The sequence below is a fragment of the Stenella coeruleoalba genome (assembly GCF_951394435.1).
Source record: "Stenella coeruleoalba genome assembly, chromosome: 5".
NCBI classification, from domain to species: Eukaryota; Metazoa; Chordata; class Mammalia; order Artiodactyla; family Delphinidae; genus Stenella; species Stenella coeruleoalba.
Window position 1 is genome coordinate 138,796,755 of NC_137150.1, and position 17,740 is coordinate 138,814,494.

At 46.9% G+C, this 17,740-nt stretch overlaps 1 protein-coding gene across 1 annotated transcript in view; it reads left to right on the top strand.

Annotated features, from left to right (window-relative positions):
* B3GALT5 (beta-1,3-galactosyltransferase 5) overlaps window positions 1–5,739 on the top strand; it is a 42,401-nt gene extending 36,662 nt beyond the window's left edge. The window contains exons 3-4 of the mRNA XM_079922366.1: window positions 3,847–3,990; window positions 4,622–5,739. Of these exons, the coding sequence (XP_079778492.1) occupies window positions 4,622–5,557 (936 nt within the window). The 5' untranslated portion in view covers window positions 3,847–3,990 and the 3' untranslated portion in view covers window positions 5,558–5,739. The remainder of the gene's footprint in view (window positions 1–3,846; window positions 3,991–4,621) is intronic.
* The last annotated feature ends 12,001 nt before the right edge of the window (window positions 5,740–17,740 follow it).

Sequence of the window (17,740 nt, forward strand, 5' to 3'; positions counted from 1 at the left end):
GTCATCTGGGTGCAAACAGAATTGCAGGACATGATTGTTCTGTGCCTCACTCCCCTCCATTTACTCATTGTCCTGTGAGAAACCTGTGATGGGGTGTGTACTCCTGATGTCTTCCTCCTCTTTTACTCCTCTCCCTTATGCTTCCAGAAGAATCTCTTTGCCCCCTCCACCATAAATGCTGCCCTGGAAGCATCACTGACAGGCTGTTCCCAAGACGCAGGGGTGGGGTGGGGTGCACTCACCACATAACAGAACCAACAGGAGATGCTTGATAAGTTGAGGTTTATTTTAAGGAGCTGGGTCACATGGTTATGGAGGATGAGAAGCTCCAAGATCTGCAGTCAGCCTGCTGGACACCCAGGAGGGCCAAGAGTGTGGTTCTAGTCTAACAGCTCGAGCCTCAGGAAGAACTGATGTTTAGCTGGAGTCTGAAAGCAGGGAAAGCCGTGAAGTACCAGTCCAAGCAGTCAGGCAGGAGGAGTTCCCCTCACTTGGGGGAAGGTCAGCACTTTTCTTCTCTTCAGGCCTTCAACTGATTGGGTGCAGCCCACCCGCACTAGGGAGGGCAATCTGCTTTATTCAGCCTCTTTATTCAAATTTTCATCTCATCCAAAAAACACCCTCACAGACACACCCAGCATAGTGTTTGACCAAATGTCTAGGCACCTCATGGCCTAGGCAAGTTGACGCACGGCCATTGCACTGCAAGAGCTACGTTGTTCCCACTGCCTTGGAGGCTGACGCCCATGTCTCCTCCAGTGGGCAGGGGCTGGGCACCAGGTGGGAGCTGAGAGCTGCGGCCCAGCGTAGGTCTGGGGCAGTTGTAGGGAAACTTATTCCAGACTGCTTTACCCGAGTGCTGCCCACTGGTGTTTTCAAAGGAACCAGCCTAGAGTAGTCACCTGGGACATATGAAAACACAGATTCCTGGGCTCCAGACCTGCCTTATCTGAGTCTGTGTGGGATGACACCCTTTTGTAAAATAATTTATTGTATTGAAATATAGTTGATTTACAGTGTTGTGTTAATTTCTACTGTACAGCAACGTGATTCAGTTTACACATATATACGTTCTTTTTCATATTCTCCATTATGGTGTATCACAGGATATTGAATCTAGTTCCCTGTGCTCTACAGTAGGACCTAGTTGTTTTTTCCAGTCTTTATATTATAACAGTTTGCATCTACTAATCCCAAACTCCCAATCCATCCTTCCTCTATACCCCCTTCCCTTTGGCAACCACAAGTCTGTTCTCTACGTCTGTGAGTCTGTTTCTGTTTTGTAGATAAGTTCATTTGTGTCATATTTTACAGTCCACATATAAGTGATATCATATGGTATTTGCCTCTCTCTTTCTGACTTATTTCACTTAGTATGATCATCTCTAGGTCCATCCATGTTGCTGCAAATGGCATTATTTCATTCTTTTTAAGGGATGGAAGCTTTGAAATTGCATTTTTAAGCAGCCTCCTGGGAGATTCTTCCACCTACTGAGTTTGAGAGCCTCTGGGTTTCTCAGGCTGCATGTCATCCGTTCATTGTGCATTCCCTGCGATGCCATTCTGCTCTCCGGTGGCCCGTGGGTTGGCAGCAGTCTTCTCAGATGTGTGAGGATAGCTCTGGAGCAGATGTCCTGAAGGTGGATCCCAGCCCTCTGAACTGCCCACCACCCTCTGTGAGTCCCTGGCTCTGGAATTCCCACCTCTGCTGCCACCTGTCACATCGCACCTGCCCTTCAAGAACAAGCTCGAGTACCACATCCTTCACCTGGCCCATCCAATGGGCTGGGCACCTCACCAGTTCTCTCTCCCTTGAGGCCATGGGCCTCTTGGCTGTGTGCCTTGGCCCCGGACACTCTCTCTGGCCTCAGAGTGGACCATTGCTGTTCATTCCAGGTCCTTCCCTTCAGATCCAGGAGGTCTTCCCCACCAGCCCACTTGAACTTAACTTTCCAGACTGTCCCTTTGGCCTTCCAGGCCTTGGGGTGTGGACTTCCAATGCCTTTGTCTCCAGGCCCTGTAGCCTCTGGTCCTTCGATGGAAGGTTGGATTCCTGGTCCTGGTGACACACCATATGCTCGATCAGAGATGCAGATGTAAATGGGAGTGTGAGGTATAACTTCTGGAGAGTGTGTTTCCTTTTTTTTTTTTTTTTTAAAATAAATTTACTTATTTTATTTATTTATTTTTGGCTGCGTTAGGTCCTCGTTACTGCGTGTGGGCTTTCTCTAGTTGTGGCAAGTGGGGGCTACTCTTTGTTGCGGTGGGCAGGCTTCTTATTGCGGTGGCTTCTCTTGTTGTGGAGCACGGGCTCTAGAGTGCAGGCTCAGTAGTTGTGGTGCACCGGCTTAGTTGCTCTGCGGCATGTGGGATCTTCCCAGACCAGGGCTCGAACCCGTGTGCCCTGCATTGGCAGGCGGATTCTTAACCACTGCGCCACCAGGGAGGTCCCCAGAGTGTGTTTCTTGGTCACTGCGCTGTAGGCAGGAAGTTTCTTCCAATTGCACGTGAAGACAAACGACCCCAGGGAGTGCTGGCCAGTCGGGCCATGGAGCGTGGTGCTCGCTCTGCCGTCTGAACGCCAGTGCTGTGAGTGAGCTGAGCGTCCCTTCCTGGGGACTGAGATTCAGGCGAAGGGTCCCGGGAAAGGGCACAGGAGGTGGAATGAAAACCAAGGTTTGCTGTTGAGGCAACCACAGAGGAAGAGCAAACTTATCAGCGAAAGGAAGCAAAATCGAGAAATAGCGTCTTTTCCCCTGCATTGGTTTTCATGTTTCTTTCTAGAGTATACTGCGGGAGAAAATGCAATTTCGTTTCCCTTACACCTTCCCCCCGCCGCAAATCGACTACACATCCTAGCCCTGCAAGTAAATAACCTCACAAAGAAAGGGTTGTAGACTTCTCAGCCTCCTGCAGGCTCAGCCACGTTCTCAAAGTCCTTTTGTGTCCTGTGGTGATTTCTGTGAAGTCAGTGAGGGCTGCAGCTGGTCAGGAGCTCCATGGGGGACCCAGAAGAACAGCAGCTGGACCGAGTTAGCCTCCAGAGAGTGGGCTAGTTCTGGAAAGCTCCATCATTGTTCCATTTCTTTTATGAAGAATGTACTTGCAACAGATTTTTACTTAATGAAATTTCAAGTCCTCTTTGGCTATCAAAACAACCAACCCTTTCTACATTTCACTTTGTGGGTTTCTTGCTAACCCCTATGTCCTCTTTTTTTTTTTTTGCGGTACGCGGGCCTCTCGCTGTTGTGGCCTCTCCCGTTGCGGAGCACAGGCTCCGGACGCGCAGGCTCAGCGGCCATGGCTCACAGGCCCAGCCGCTCCACGGCATGTGGGATCTTCCTAGACCGGGGCACGAACCCGTGTCCCCTGCATCGGCAGGCAGACTCTTAACCACTGTGCCACCAGGGAAGCCCACCCCTATGTCCTCTTATCCAGCATAACATTCTGAAAACGTGGACACTGAGTTGAGAATTGATGGGTTGGTTTCCTCCCTGTGTTAGGTTCTTTAAGCATCCTCCATGGACTCTGTTACGTGACTGTCACTGGCTTACATGTCCGTCGTGTCTCCTTAAAAATTTCTGGCTGCTGTCCTAACCCATTAGGCTAAAAAGATTCCTGGATATTTGCTTGCTGTTATTATTGTCAACAGGGGAACCGTGTGTTGGGATTTGTCTTGACTGGACCCATTTTACAGATGAGAAAAGTGAGGCTGGGGATTAATGTCTTGCAGGTGGGTGGTGCATCGGCACTACAGCAAATGCTTCAGTACAGCAAAAGGTGAAGAGCTGCCGGTGAGGCATGAGGGCTTTTAATGACACTATTCTTTTTGGTTTGCCCTTATAGGGCGTCCCAAGGAAGAGAATCATTGTTTTGGCAAACAAACCAGGCCCAGAACCTGATCGTGCTGAATGTCATATGTTGACAGCTCTTGGAATCTTCCCTTTGGCTTAGCTTTCAACCCAGAGGTTCATCTTACCCAGGAAAAGAGTGAGTTATTTGCTTTCTTAATGTTATAACACTGACATGGATAATCCTGAATTTGTGGAGAATAAAAGAGAGGTGAGCAAAAGATAAGAGAACCAGGAGCTTTAAACAGTAAGCTAAAAACAGAACAGAACAAAACAAAAAACGGCCACTGCTAGCAGAGACGGAATTCCGAGGTAGTTGTGCACATCTGAAGACTGGTCTTGCTTCTTTCTGGGAGTGATGAAGTGGTACTTAAATCAATCAGAGAAGAATGCCAGCTGGCCTGTACATGTAGGTCTAGCCTTGCAGGTTCTCTAGCCAGATGTCATTATGGAGTCAGAGAAGGGCAGAACCGGAAGGACGGACCTAGTGAGCCCTGTGTTTCCATATCCTTCTGGGTAAGGAATGTGAGGCTCCCATCGGTGAAGGGCTGCCTGAGCCTGATCTTCCGCTAGGGGGTGAGAGATGCTGGCAGCCGTCTCTGCCTCTGTGTGGAACCATGGTTCTCCACTTCTGTCTGCAACAAGATTCCAGAGTTTCTAAAACCTGAGCCATGAAACGTGGGTCTTGTCCCCCGTCTCAGCCTCCCAGGGTAAAGCTAAACAGGCACTCCTGCTTTTGAGGTCTAACCATGTGACTTTGTTCCTTTCAGATGGCTTATGTGAAGATGAGATGGATTTATATTTCCCTGGTGGTCCTGGGAGCCCTTTGTCTGTATTTTAGCCTGGATGGTCTGAGTCCTTTTAAAGGCGAACCATTGGTTTTCAAGAACGAAGGTGGGAGCTTCCTTCAGCTCCCAGATATAGACTGCAGGCAGGACCCCCCCTTCCTCGTCCTGCTGGTTACTTCATCCCACGAGCAGATGTTTGCCCGCTCGGTCATCCGGAGCACGTGGGGGAGAGAAAAGATCGTGAGGGGAAAACGAATAAAAACATTCTTCCTCCTGGGAACCACCCCCAGTAAAGGCATGTCGAGGGCCGTGTCCCAGGAGAGCCAACAATATCACGATATTATCCAGAAGGACTTCGTGGATGTTTATTCCAATCTGACTCTAAAGACCATGATGGGTATGGAGTGGATCTACCGTTTTTGTCCGCAGGCATCTTTCGTGATGAAAACAGACTCTGACATGTTTGTCAACATCTACTATCTGACTGAACTGCTCCTGAAGAAAAACAGAACAACTCGGTTTTTCACCGGCTACTTAAAACTAAACGAATACCCAATCAGGAAAAGGTATAATAAGTGGTTTGTTAGTAAATTCGAATATCCGTGGGACAAGTACCCGCCCTTTTGCTCCGGTGTTGGCTATGTTTTCTCCAGCGATGTGGCGGGCCAGGTGTACAACGTGGCTGAAAGTGTCCCATTCATTAAACTGGAAGATGTCTTTGTGGGGCTCTGCCTGGAAAAACTGCAAATCACACTGCAGGAGCTTCACTCCAAGCAGACTTTCTTCCCCAATGGGTTACCCTTCACCATATGCCGTTACAAGAAGATCGTGGCCTGCCATCACATCAAGCCTCACGATATCCTGCTGTATTGGCAGGCTCTGGAAAATTCCCTGGAGGAAGAGTGTCCAGATATCTGAAGGGAGCCCAGCGGCACATCTGGACACACAGCAGACAGCCCGCGGTGATGGTGTTTGAAAGATCTTGGATGGCACGGCTGAGACTCCTGGGGTAGGGAGGGAGTAAGGAAGGAAGAGGCCGAAGGGTGAGGGTGATATCCTGAAGGCTTCCCGATCTAAACCTGAACGCCACCGCGGACGAATCCCCATCTGGTGCCCCGAGCCATCACAAATACTCTCTCTTGAGTACCTACCCTGTTGCACTAAGTGATGTATGCCTGCATTTTCTCCTGTCAGGGGTCAGCATCCATACGGAGTGGTGGGTGTTAGCACCCCATCTCACACACAAGGAAACAGCAGCTTAGAGGAGCATGCGGGCCTGTCCCAAGGATTACAGCCAGCAGACACTGGAGCAGGGATGAGAGCCCACCTCTCAGTACACCCCTGCGTGCTGCCTCTTGGGAGAGGACGGTGGTGTGGGAGGCTCCGAGGGAAGCCTTGCTGCTGGCATCTGTCAGTCCCTTGCTCGAGTCCCCTCCTCCTCAAATCCCATTCCTGTGCCTTTTAGTGCAGAGACTGGGGTGAACCAATGCACCCCCAGCTCCCTTTGTTCACTGCAGTGGGTCTGGCTGGCCTGAGACCGTGTTAGCAGCTTGGCCCTCAACTCACTGCAAAGCACGTGCCAGAAGACACCTCCACAGTGGCTGCAGCTCAGCCCCCCAGAGACACCCAGCTCGAGACAGCAATCAGCCTTTCAAGATTTGGCTCAGAAATCGCTGTGAAGCTTGGCCCACTGTAGAGACTCGCTGGCCACTCTGCTGAGCGCGCGACCCCGAGAGCATGGCATTTCTTCCCAGCCATCTGCGGCAACCCCGCCTGTCAGCTCCACGTGCCCTTGGTCTGCACGTCAGGTCTCCAAGTGCAAACCGGAAGGCAGCTGGATGCAAGGCTTTGTCTGTGAAGGATGCTGGGAGCTTTTCTGGGAATTTGGGTGGATTTAACTCAAGACACTCTTAAGAACCCCCTGGGACTCTGAGCACTGAACTGAGTCCTGGTCAAGGGAGCGTCTTCCTGGGTCCGTTTCCTAAATCAGATCCTAGCTCAGCTTCTTTGAACTTCTCAGATGGCCAAGGAACAGCTGAGTTTTGTGGCGTGGAGTTAAACCTTCAATATTCTTCTGGTGGTTTGGAAGAGCCTGTTCTGCAGGGTTGGGTGGCAATGAAGCACTTTTTTTTTTTGGCCAGGGTCTTTGCCCGTTCAGTCACTGTCACATGACACGCAAAGCTATTTTGCTGGCGATCATCGAGATGAACGGTTCTTACTTTCTACTTTACGGAACTGGATGTTAGCAGCCTGCAAAGCCGAGACCTCACGTGGCTGTGAAACTTACAAACCTGGGTGAACCTCTTACCTGAACTCAGAAAGAGATGTTCGCTGCAAAATGGTCATGGCCGTGTTAGATTGCAAACTGGCATCTTATTTTGCACAGTGTTTCTCGTATCTGGATGGGACTGCTTCTTGCAGATGTGTTTTCTTATCCTGGCTGCTCTGAACGTGCTGGGTCACGTTCAGAGAAGCCACCTCCTCAGGTGGGAAATCAGGGACTGAACTTGTTTTTCTGAAGCCCAGATTTTGCCAGGGTGGGTCCCTCGGTCCTGTAGGATGGGCTGCCTCTCAACGGTGGGCTTTGAGGGTGAAGGAGTTTGTCTGTGCTTAGAATCACAGAACCAGCCCTTGTCTGGTGCGCGTGTCCAGGTGGCCACCGGGCTGGGTGGGTGAGTGTGGCTGACTCAGGATCTGGTCTTCTCAGCATCCACCCGGAAGCCCTCGGCCGTAGGAGTCCATGAGCACAGGCTCAGCTCCACCGAGAGCCGCTCTGTGTTCTTAAAGGACTTTCTGCAAAACACATTCGGCCCCCTGCACCCCTCGCCGACTCTATTTCTTTATGTAGTCAAGACTTTTTCTTCTCGAGGGAAAAAATATGTTTCGTGACTGTAGACCTTGAAGGGACCACAGAGCTTATTCGGTCCTGCCATTACGTAGGATGAAAATAAAGCTCGAAGAGACCCAGAGGCTTGCCCAAGACTTTGCCCGAGACTTCACAGCTTGTTTGTTGTGGAATGCGGGTTCCAGCCAGAGCTGTATTCCATGATGCCGTCTTGCCTGGGTGAGAGTAAGAAACTGTGAATTAGGAGGCGAAGCGACGCTTTTCCAATAACACCCAAAGTGAGTTTCATAATGGGATCGGAGAGGAGCCCGGCTGGCAATGCAGTGGCTTCACTCACAGGCACCCAGGGACGAATGATGCTGATGGCAAAGGCTCTTTGCTAGGCACTGAGATAAGGGCTTTAAAAGTATTACCTCCTTAGATGCGCACAACCACTCCAGTGGGGAGGTGACTACCCACTTCCTTGCTTTACAGATGAGGAAACCGAGGCAGAGACAGAGCATGAACAGCTAGTTCAAGCTTATATAGCTGAAAAGCAGCAAAAATAGAATGTGAACCCAAGCTCTTGGGGGCACGATGCGTGCTGGGTACACTCAGCGCTGAGGCCCCTAGGCGGTCAGCGGGCCCCCGGGATGCGGTCAGTGTGCAGAGGGATGCAGGTGCCCACTGCCTTGGCTGCTCAGGTTGCACATCTGGCCCGTCATCAGTCTCTCCGCATCACGCACACCCACCCTCCAGGATCTGAACCCCGAATCCTCCTCTCTGCTGGGCTCTCACAGAGCCAGCCTCTCCACTTTTGGGCTTGATTCCCAGCTCTTCTTACCTCAGCAAGAGCAAGACCCCTGCCTAGGCCTCACTCTCACTCTCACGCTCCATCTCCCCTCTGCCGGCTCAGCCCTCACGTGCCCAGATGTGCTGTCATTTCCCATCTTCCAAACCATCATAAAACCCTTCCCCTTCACTGCCCCACCTCTCCCTTTGCTGTTCAGCCCCACAAGAGCGTGTTCCATATTTGTCTCCTTTTCTACCTGAAATCCCCTCCCATCAGACTCTGGTGCCTGACTCCACCAGATGGTTCTTTCCAACGTCACTGATGACCCGAGATGCAGGATCCAAGGTCTGGTCTCTGTCCTCATCGTGCCGCCTGGACTGCGGGTCTTGCCCGCTTCCAGGACGCTGGATGCTTTGTGTTCTCCTCCTCGCGGGTCGCTTCTTTGCTTGTTCCATCTCCTCGCTCTGCCTTGGCCTCCTTTCTTCCCTGGTTGTACTCTGGTGGTCTCATCCAGCCCCACGGTTTAAAACATCCTCTCTCGTGTTGAGGACGCCCGTTTATCTCCAGCCCGGAATCCTCTCTCACTTTTCAGTCTCACATGTCCCACTGTCTGCTTAACATCCCATAGTGAGCAAATCCGAGACTGAAGTCGGGATGAACCCCTCCCTCCACTCCTAACCCGCACCACCTGCAGCCTTCACTACCTCAGGTAATGGCCCTTCCATCCTTTGGTGGCTCAAGTCAAACACTTCGGAGCCATCTGTGACTCCTCTCTCTCTCAGCCGGTATGTCAGGAGAGAGACCATCATTTTATATCCAGAAGCCAATCACTGGCCCTCACTGTGCTATGGCCACCCCGTCCAAGCCCCCGTCACCTCGCACCTGCGTTCTGGCAGTAGCTTCTACCTCGTCTCTCCACCTCCATCGCTGCATCCCCTTGGTCTGTTTCCTAGGCAGCATCCAGACTACTCCTTTAAAAATATGGACCAGAGCATCTTACGTCTCTGCTCCACACCCTCCAGTGATGTCCCATCTCGGAGAAAAGCCACATCTTTAATGTCATTGTCTGCCTCTGTTATTCTCTAACCTCATCCCTTTCTATCCTCCCCTCACTCACTCTGGCCTCCCTGAAAGGAGATACTATTCCAGCAGCACAAGCCTCCTTGCTCTTCCTGGAACATCCAGGCACCCTCCATCTTCCTCAGGGCCTTTGCACGGGCTGATCCCTCTGCCAGGCTCGCCCTTTCCTTAGACAGTCTCATGGCCCATTCCTTTGCTTCCTTCACGTCTTTGGCCATATATCCCCTTCTTAATGAGGCTCATCCTGATTACTTTCTTTGGAATTGCAACTCAACCCACCCCCTGTCCCCTTGCCTTGTTATATCGTTTCCATTGCACTTATCAATTTCTAACAGAGTATACAATATCTATTTATTATCGTGTGGCTATTTTGTTAGTGTTTATAGTTCAGCCCACTTGAGCAAAAGCTTCGTGCAGGAATGGGTCTTTGTTTTCTCCACTGATGAACCTCAAATTCTTAGCACAGTTCCTGGTACATAGTAGATGCTTAAGAAATATTTGTCGATTGGATGTGAGATGACCTTTATGGAAGGTGGTTTTAGAGGGGAAGTGATGAACCTCGACTAAAATGTGAAGGATTTCTGACATGTAGCCAACACTATGGGTCCAACGTATGGTTCCAGTATCAATCAGTAAATGGGATGCTGAAATCCTGTTTTTACTGAAAACCTAGAAATGCTGTATGATAGTGCTTCTTGACCTCACATCCCCCTTTTTCTAGAATGGAAAACCTCCCACACTGAGAAGTAGACAGAATCCTATAATGTACCCAGGGTGCCTATCCCCCAGTCCTACCCACCCCCGGCCCCTGCCATGGCCAATCTTATCTCATCTACAACCTCCTTCTGTTTTCATGATTATAAAATTTTGGATCTTTTCCTCAACCGTATGCAACTTTTAGTCTCAGGAGAAGGACAGCAATAAAACACATTGTTACGAAATAGACCTCATTTCTAAAGATGATGACAACTGCAATAAAGGGTAAAAAAGATAGTTTCAGGTGAAGGTACAATTGCTGTGCTTCCAAACTTCAAGAGGTTTTAGAGCTCTGGTCCCATCCCTTTAGTTTATGTGTGAAAACCAAGATTTGCAGAATTTGAGCTTCAGGTCAGCACTCAGAGGGACGCTGACCCTCAGCCTGATGCTACACCCATGGTGCTGTACTGCCTCTTTCTATCTTATGTACCTAATTCCTATTTGTCTTAAAACACACCATTGTAGCCACATCGCACTCTGTGTAAAAAGGGAGGGAGGAAAAATCCAAACAAACAAAACCTGTTAGACCTCCTTTCCTTGAGTTCCCGACTAGCGTCTGCTCTTGGACACCCCTCCCAGGTGCATCTAAAAGGCACATCGAAACCACATCTTCACCCTTCCGACCCCAGCCCTGTCTTCCCCCAGTGTTTCGGGTTGCAGGAAATGTTGTCACTGTCCATTTGCCTATTCAGTTCTTCGACTTTCCTCTGCCTTGCTGCGGCCCTGCCGTACCTGATGGTTGCCGATTCCCATGGATTTGGCCTCTTCTCTCCACATCCATCGTTGCAGCCTCAGTCCAGGGCACCATCTTGGATCAGCTGGTCTCAGGCAACATGTTTTTAACTGGTCTCAGATCTGATCATATTGCCTTCCAACCTCTCCTCCACTTTACACCCAGAATAATTAAAAAAAATTATTGAAGTATAGTTGATTTACAATGTTGTGTTAGTTTCAGGTGTACAGCAAAGTGATTCAGTTATACATACATGTATATAAATCTATTCCTTTTCAGGTTCTTTTCCATTATAGGTTATTATAAGATATTGAATATAGTTCCCAGTGCTATACAGTAGGTCCTTGTTGTTCAACTGTTTTATTTATAATGGTGTATATCTGCTAATCCCAAACTCCTAATTTATCCCTCCTCTCCCACTTTTTGGGCAACCATAAGTTTATCTTCTATATCTGTGAGTCTATTTCTGTTTTATAAATAAGTTCATTTGTATCATTTTTTTAAGATTCCACATATAAGCGATATCGTATGCTATTTGATTTTTTTCTGTCTGACTTACTTCACTTAGTATAATAATCTCTAGGTCCATCCATATTGCTGCAAACAGAGTAATTTTTTTAAAAAACGTGGATCTGATTAGGAAACTCAGAGACCCAGGGAAGCTGAGTGATTGCCCTGGGGGAATTCTGTCCTCCTGTCCATGAGCCAGGAGCTGTTTCAGAAGTCAGACTGATGATGCCAGCTACTTCTGGGCACCCCAGCACTGCTCCAGTGATCTCCACATGCTGGCATGAAGTGCTAAAATGTACTTTTAGGACAAACTGAATTAATTTTCATGTGAGTTTTTTGATCCTCTTGAAAGTGGTTGCTCTGGGGTTGGGCTGCCTGGGTTTGAATTTTACTTTCCTCCCTCACTCCATAAGCAAGTTACTTATCTTTACCTCATTTATTTATTTATTTTACACCTTTATTGGAGTATAATTGCTTTACAATGGTGTGTTAGTTTCTGCTTTACAACAAATTGAATCAGTTATATATATACATATGTTCCCATATCTCTTCCCTCTTGCTTCTCCCTCCCTCCCACCCTCCCTGTCCCACCCCTCTAGGTGGTCACAAAGCACTGAGCTGATCTCCCTGTGCTATGCGGCTGCTTCCCACTAGCTATCTATTTTACGTTTGGTAGTGTATATATGTCCATGCCATTCTCTCGCTTTGTCACAGCTCACCCTTCCCCCTCTCCATATCCTCAAGTCCATTCTGTAGTAGGTCTGTGTCTTTATTCCTGTTTTACCCCTAGGTTCTTCATGACATTTTTTTTTCTTAAATTCCATATATATGTGTTAGCATATGGTATTTGTCTCTCTCTTTCTGACTTACTTCACTCGGTATGACAGACTCTAGGTCCATCCACCTCATTACAAATAGCTCAATTTCGTTTCTTTTAATGGCTGAGTAAAATTCCATTGTATATATGTGCCACATCTTCTTTATCCATTCATCTGATGATGGACACTTAGGTTGTTTCCATCTCCTGGCTATTGTAAATAGAGCTGCAATGAATATTTTGGTACATGACTCTTTTTGAATGATGGTTTTCTCAGGGTATATGCCCAGTAGTGGGATTGCTGGGTCATATGGTAGTTCTATTTGTAGTGTTTTAAGGAACCCCCATACTGTTCTCCATAGTGGCTGTACCAATTCACATTCCCACCAGCAGTGCAAGAGTTTTCCCTTTTCTCCACACCCTCTCCAGCATTTATTGTTTCTAGATTTTTTGATGATGGCCATTCTGACTGGTATGAGATGATATCTCATTGCAGTTTTGATTTGCATTTCTCTAATGATTAATGATGTTGAGCACTCTTTCATGTGTTTGTTGGCAATCTGTATATCTTCTTTGGAGAAATGTCTATTTAGGTCTTCTGCCCATTTTTTGATTGAGTTGTTTGTTTTTTTGTTATTGAGCTGCATGAGTTGCTTGTAAATTTTGGAGATTAATCCTTTGTCAGTTGCTTCATTTGCAAATATTTTCTTCCATTCTGAGGGTTGTCTTTTCATCTTGTTTATGGTTTCCTTTGCTGTGCAAAAGCTTTGAAGTTTCATTAGGTCCCATTTGTTTATTTTTGGTTTTATTTCCATTTCTCTAGGAGGTGGGTCAAAAAGGATCTTGCTGTGATTTATGTCATAGAGTGTACTGCCTCTATTTTCCTCTAAGAGTTTGATAGTTTCTGGCCTTACATTTAGGTCGTTAATCCATTTTGAGCTTATTTTTGTGTATGGTGTTAGGGAGTGATCTAATCTCATACTTTTACATGTACCTGTCCAGTTTTCCCAGCACCACTTATTGAAGAGGCTGTCCTTTCTCCACTGTACATTCCTGCCTCCTTTATCAAAGATAAGGTGACCATATGTGCGTGGGTTTATCTCTGGGCTTTCTATCCTGTTCCATTGATCTTTCTGTTTTTGTGCCAGTACCATACTGTCTTGATTACTGTAGCTTTGTAGTATAGTCTGAAGTCAGGGAGCCTGATTCCTCCAGCTCCAGTTTTTTGTTCTCATGATTGCTTTGGCTATTCGGGGTCTTTTGTGTTTCCATACACATTGTGAAATTTTTTGTTCTAGTTCTGTGAAAAATGCCAGTGGTAGTTTGATAGGGATTGCATTGAATCTGTAGATTGCTTTGGGTAGTAGAGTCATTTTCTCAATGTTGATTCTTCCAATCCAAGAACATGGTATATCTCTCCATCTATTTGTATCATCTTTAATTTCTTTCATCAGTATCTTATAATTTTCTGCATAACTACAGGCCAATATCACTGATGAACATAGATACAAAAATCCTCAACAAAATACTAGCAAACAGAATCCAACAGCACATTAAAAGGATCATACACCATGATCAAGTGGGATTTATTCCAGGAATGCAAGGATTCTTCAATATATGCAAATCAATCAATGTGGTACACCATATTAACAAATTGAAGGTGAAAAACCATATGATCATCTCAAGAGATGCAGAGAAAGTTTTTGATAAAATTCAACACCCATTTATGATAAAAGCCCTACAGAATGTAGGCATAGAGGGAACTTTCCTCAACATAATAAAGGCCATATATGACAAACCCACAGCCAACATTGTTCTCAATGGTGAAAAACTGAAAGCATTTCCACTTAAGATCAGGAACAAGGCAAGGTTGCCCACTCTCACCACTCTTATTCAACATAGTTTTGGAAGTTTTAGCCACTGCAATCAGATAAGAAAAGGAAATAAAAGGAATCCAAATCGGAAAAGAAGAAGTAAAGCTGTCACTGTTTGCAGATGACATGATACTATACATAGAGAATCCTAAAGATGCTACCAGAAAACTACTAGAGCTAATCAACGAATTTGGTAAAGTAGCAGGATACAAAATTAATACACAGAAATCTCTGGCATTCCTATACACTAATGATGAAAAATCTGAAAGTGAAATCAAGAAAACACTCCCATTTACCATTACCTCATTTATTTTCAACTGAAAAATGGGACAATAGTAGTTCCCAACTCACAGGGTTATTGTGTTAGCTGAGACATTGTATGTAAATTGCTCAGTAATCTGGGTGCTTTTGAGATGGTCAGTGTTCCGGCTGTGAATTTTGGTGCATTTTTTAGTGATCCGTGGGCAAATCAAGAGATCTTCAGGGTGAGTCTTTAAGACTTTGTTTCAGCTCTTGTTTCTTTCTCTCCTTTTAATCTTCCCTGGCACTCTTGAAGAAGTTCTTCTATCCATTGCATTCTTCAACATCGCAGAGTACAGTGTTTCTAGACTCAGTTAATTCAGAAGGTACGACAACCTGAACAGGTAAAAAACAGATGGAGCCGGAGGTGCCATAGAGATTATATGCAGTTTAAAAAACAGCCTTCTTTTTCCAGATGAGAGAACCAAGACTCAGGAAAATGGAGTGACTTTGCTAAGTCCTTCAGTTAGCGGCATCTCCAAGATCAGTAACCAGCATCAGAAAGCTCATGTCAGCCATTCATTCTTCTATTTATTCACCCCTTGGGAAAATATGCTCAGTGCTTTTTACAAGGCACCAGGAATGAGAGTCAAGCTCAGGTTCACGGCCAGCCATCTGTTCTGCAAACAGAGCGTTAGCTGGGTAAACACACAGTGTCAAGAAGATGAAGGGGTGTCTGTTCTCTGGACAACTGAAAGAAGAAGCGTTTGTTTAGTGCCTTCTCAGTTGACAGACATCATAAGCCTCTTCCATACCTGCTGTGTCCTCGGTTCCTCACAGTAGCTATTCTTATTATAAACAACACCCTGGTTTTGAGCTGAGGTTCAGAGTGGCTTACTGACCTGCCAGGGAGGCTCAGATGTGGCAGAGACCATCCGCCCCCTTAGCCTTCAATACCTCCCCCTTCACCAGGGCATGGTTGGTGAGCCCTCCCACGGTGCTTAAGGACCGGCAAAGCCGCCTGAGTCTCATGGGAAGCTCAGGACTGGCCCCGCCCAACTGCCCAAGGGGTCTGCCATCTTGTCTTTGTTCCACGTGCCACCACTTCTTTTCCAAGTGTTGACAGCATCTCTGTCTGCTCCTTCCCTGTCCTATGTGACCTTCTGGGACTTGGCCCTTTGTCATCTATGGTGTCCCAGGAATCTCCTGTGTAGCTGGGTAGTCCAACCTGTCCTGTCCTGGCCAGCCCCATCTTGAGTTCACTCAAGTCTGCATCTGACGGCTTGAACAAGTGTCTGGCTTCAGAACACGAACCCCTCCAGGCCAGTCCAGCCCACTTTTCACCTCTCTTTACCTGAAGCCCTTGCAAAACAAGCTGTCTCTCCAAAGAGTGTGGGTTCAACACTCCAGGCATTGGCTTCTATCAGCGTGCGTGCGTGTGTGTACGTGTGTGTAAAGGTGTGATCTGAGGCTCTAAATAGAGGCTCCATGCTCAGTGGCAGCCGGTTTTTGTATGTTATCTGCCCTCGCCAAGTCTGTGAGGGGCAATAAGTAGAGCGAGGTGATGTTTGCCCACGTGGGATGTGAGGACCAGGTGCCCCCAGTGTTCTCAGCCCTGGCCGTGACGGTGTGGAGTCTGAGAGGTGTCCCTTGTCACCTATCACACAGCAAGTATGTGCCACATGCCGTGCTTGGTGTGGTGGAAACCCGGGCTGCAGGAATGGTCTGCAGTCGCCTGGGTCAGAGATTTTCCTGAGCTCCACCTTTCAGGCAGGATACTTAGAAAAAGTGAAAGAAAGTGAAAGAGATCAAACAGCCTCTTGAATTTGGATGCATTTCTTAGAAGCAAGGACTGTGCCCACACTACTATTTAGAGTGGTCTGCTCCACCCACTGAGCCCTGATACACCAGCTAAAGGGAAAAGGCCGGGTCTGGGTGCTTCTCCTGGGCTCTCCAGGCTGAGCGTCTATGGCTCTACAAGAGATTAAATAATTAACAAGCCTGCTTGTACACAACAGCTGCTGTGCCTCCTTATTTTAAAAATAGACGGGATGTTTACCTCTTCTCCACATCTCCTGTTTGGAAGTATTTGTTTTCTCATTTTTTTAAGAATTCATTTTTGGCATTTGTCATATCAGGACTGACATTTTAGCAATTTCCCAAGTGATTGTCAGATTCTCCCAGGCTTCTCTTCCCTCTGTCCAGTCCCCTGCCTGGTGGGGAGGAGATGCTTAATAAACTAGTTGTTGGGTTAGGTGTCCAAGCAGAATGGTGGGGTGGAGTAGAAGATAAAGGGAACCGCAGGCCCCTTCAAGCACCCATCCCTGAAGCCTCTTTTCTAGATTGTTGTTGCCACTCACTTTTATGTCTGTTTGGTTCTACATGATCCAGAAATCCGTATGTGAACTTGGGCTGAGGTGTATTAGAGACAAGCTCTCAAGGAGGTGTCTGGGAGGTGAAATATTCTTCCATTCTCTGTTTTGAATTTGATGGAAGGATTTGTAGCTTGTGGGAACTTAGAAGCATGAGTTCCTCTATTTTCCTGCTTTTCAAATATGACTCTGAGGAAAAGCCCTTTGCTCTCAGATTGGACACTGAGTGGTGAAGCTCCCCGCCCCCCATGTGGGACAAAGAGCCGTGAAACCTGGGTGAGCCCAGGGGACAAGGAAGCGGGGTATGTCCTAGTGCCTGCCGGATGGAATAGGGACAGACCAAAAAACTAGCTTTTAATTAAATAAAAAAACCCAATTCTTCTCTTATCAGACATAATCAACCTTAAATATAAGTAGAAAAATGAATTCCATAGCCAAATGTAGCTTTTGGTGTCATAATGTTTCACCTTGTCTCTTTGTCCCACTACCTCTGTACTCTGGTTGAAGAAACCCGTGCCCAGTGCAGGCAGAGTTAAGGTCACCAGGGTGGCGTTTACCCGGCCTGGCCCAGAGCTCCTGCCACACACATTCCGGGGGAGTTAATGCAAGGTCTTCAAGTCCTCAAATAGAGACAAACCAAAGAAGTAGTGATACTCTTAGTTAAATTCTGCTTTGGAATATATCAGATGCCGGGGGCGGGTGGGGATTGATTTATGTTCCAGCTGGTCAAATAAGACATCAAGAAAAATCCAGCGTGACTGGAAATTACTTAATGCCAACCGAGGACCCTTTGTGGTCAAATTTTGCTTGTCCTAAAAGACAAGAAATAAAAATAAAACTCTATACTACTGAATGATACCTGAAAATGTTGTCTCCCTGTATTTTAGGGGAATTTACTAGACTCTTAGGTCATCATATTTTGGGAGTAGGCATATGTATTTATGAAGTATTAAGAATGGTATTTATCTTTAATAAAAGTTAAATTATTATGATAGCAGAGTGCACTTAACTTGGTTCGTTCTCAGTTGTCAATGATGCAATAAACTTGTGTTCTTCCTGAAAAGTCAGCAATGTAATATTTAAAGTAGACAATCTTCCTTTT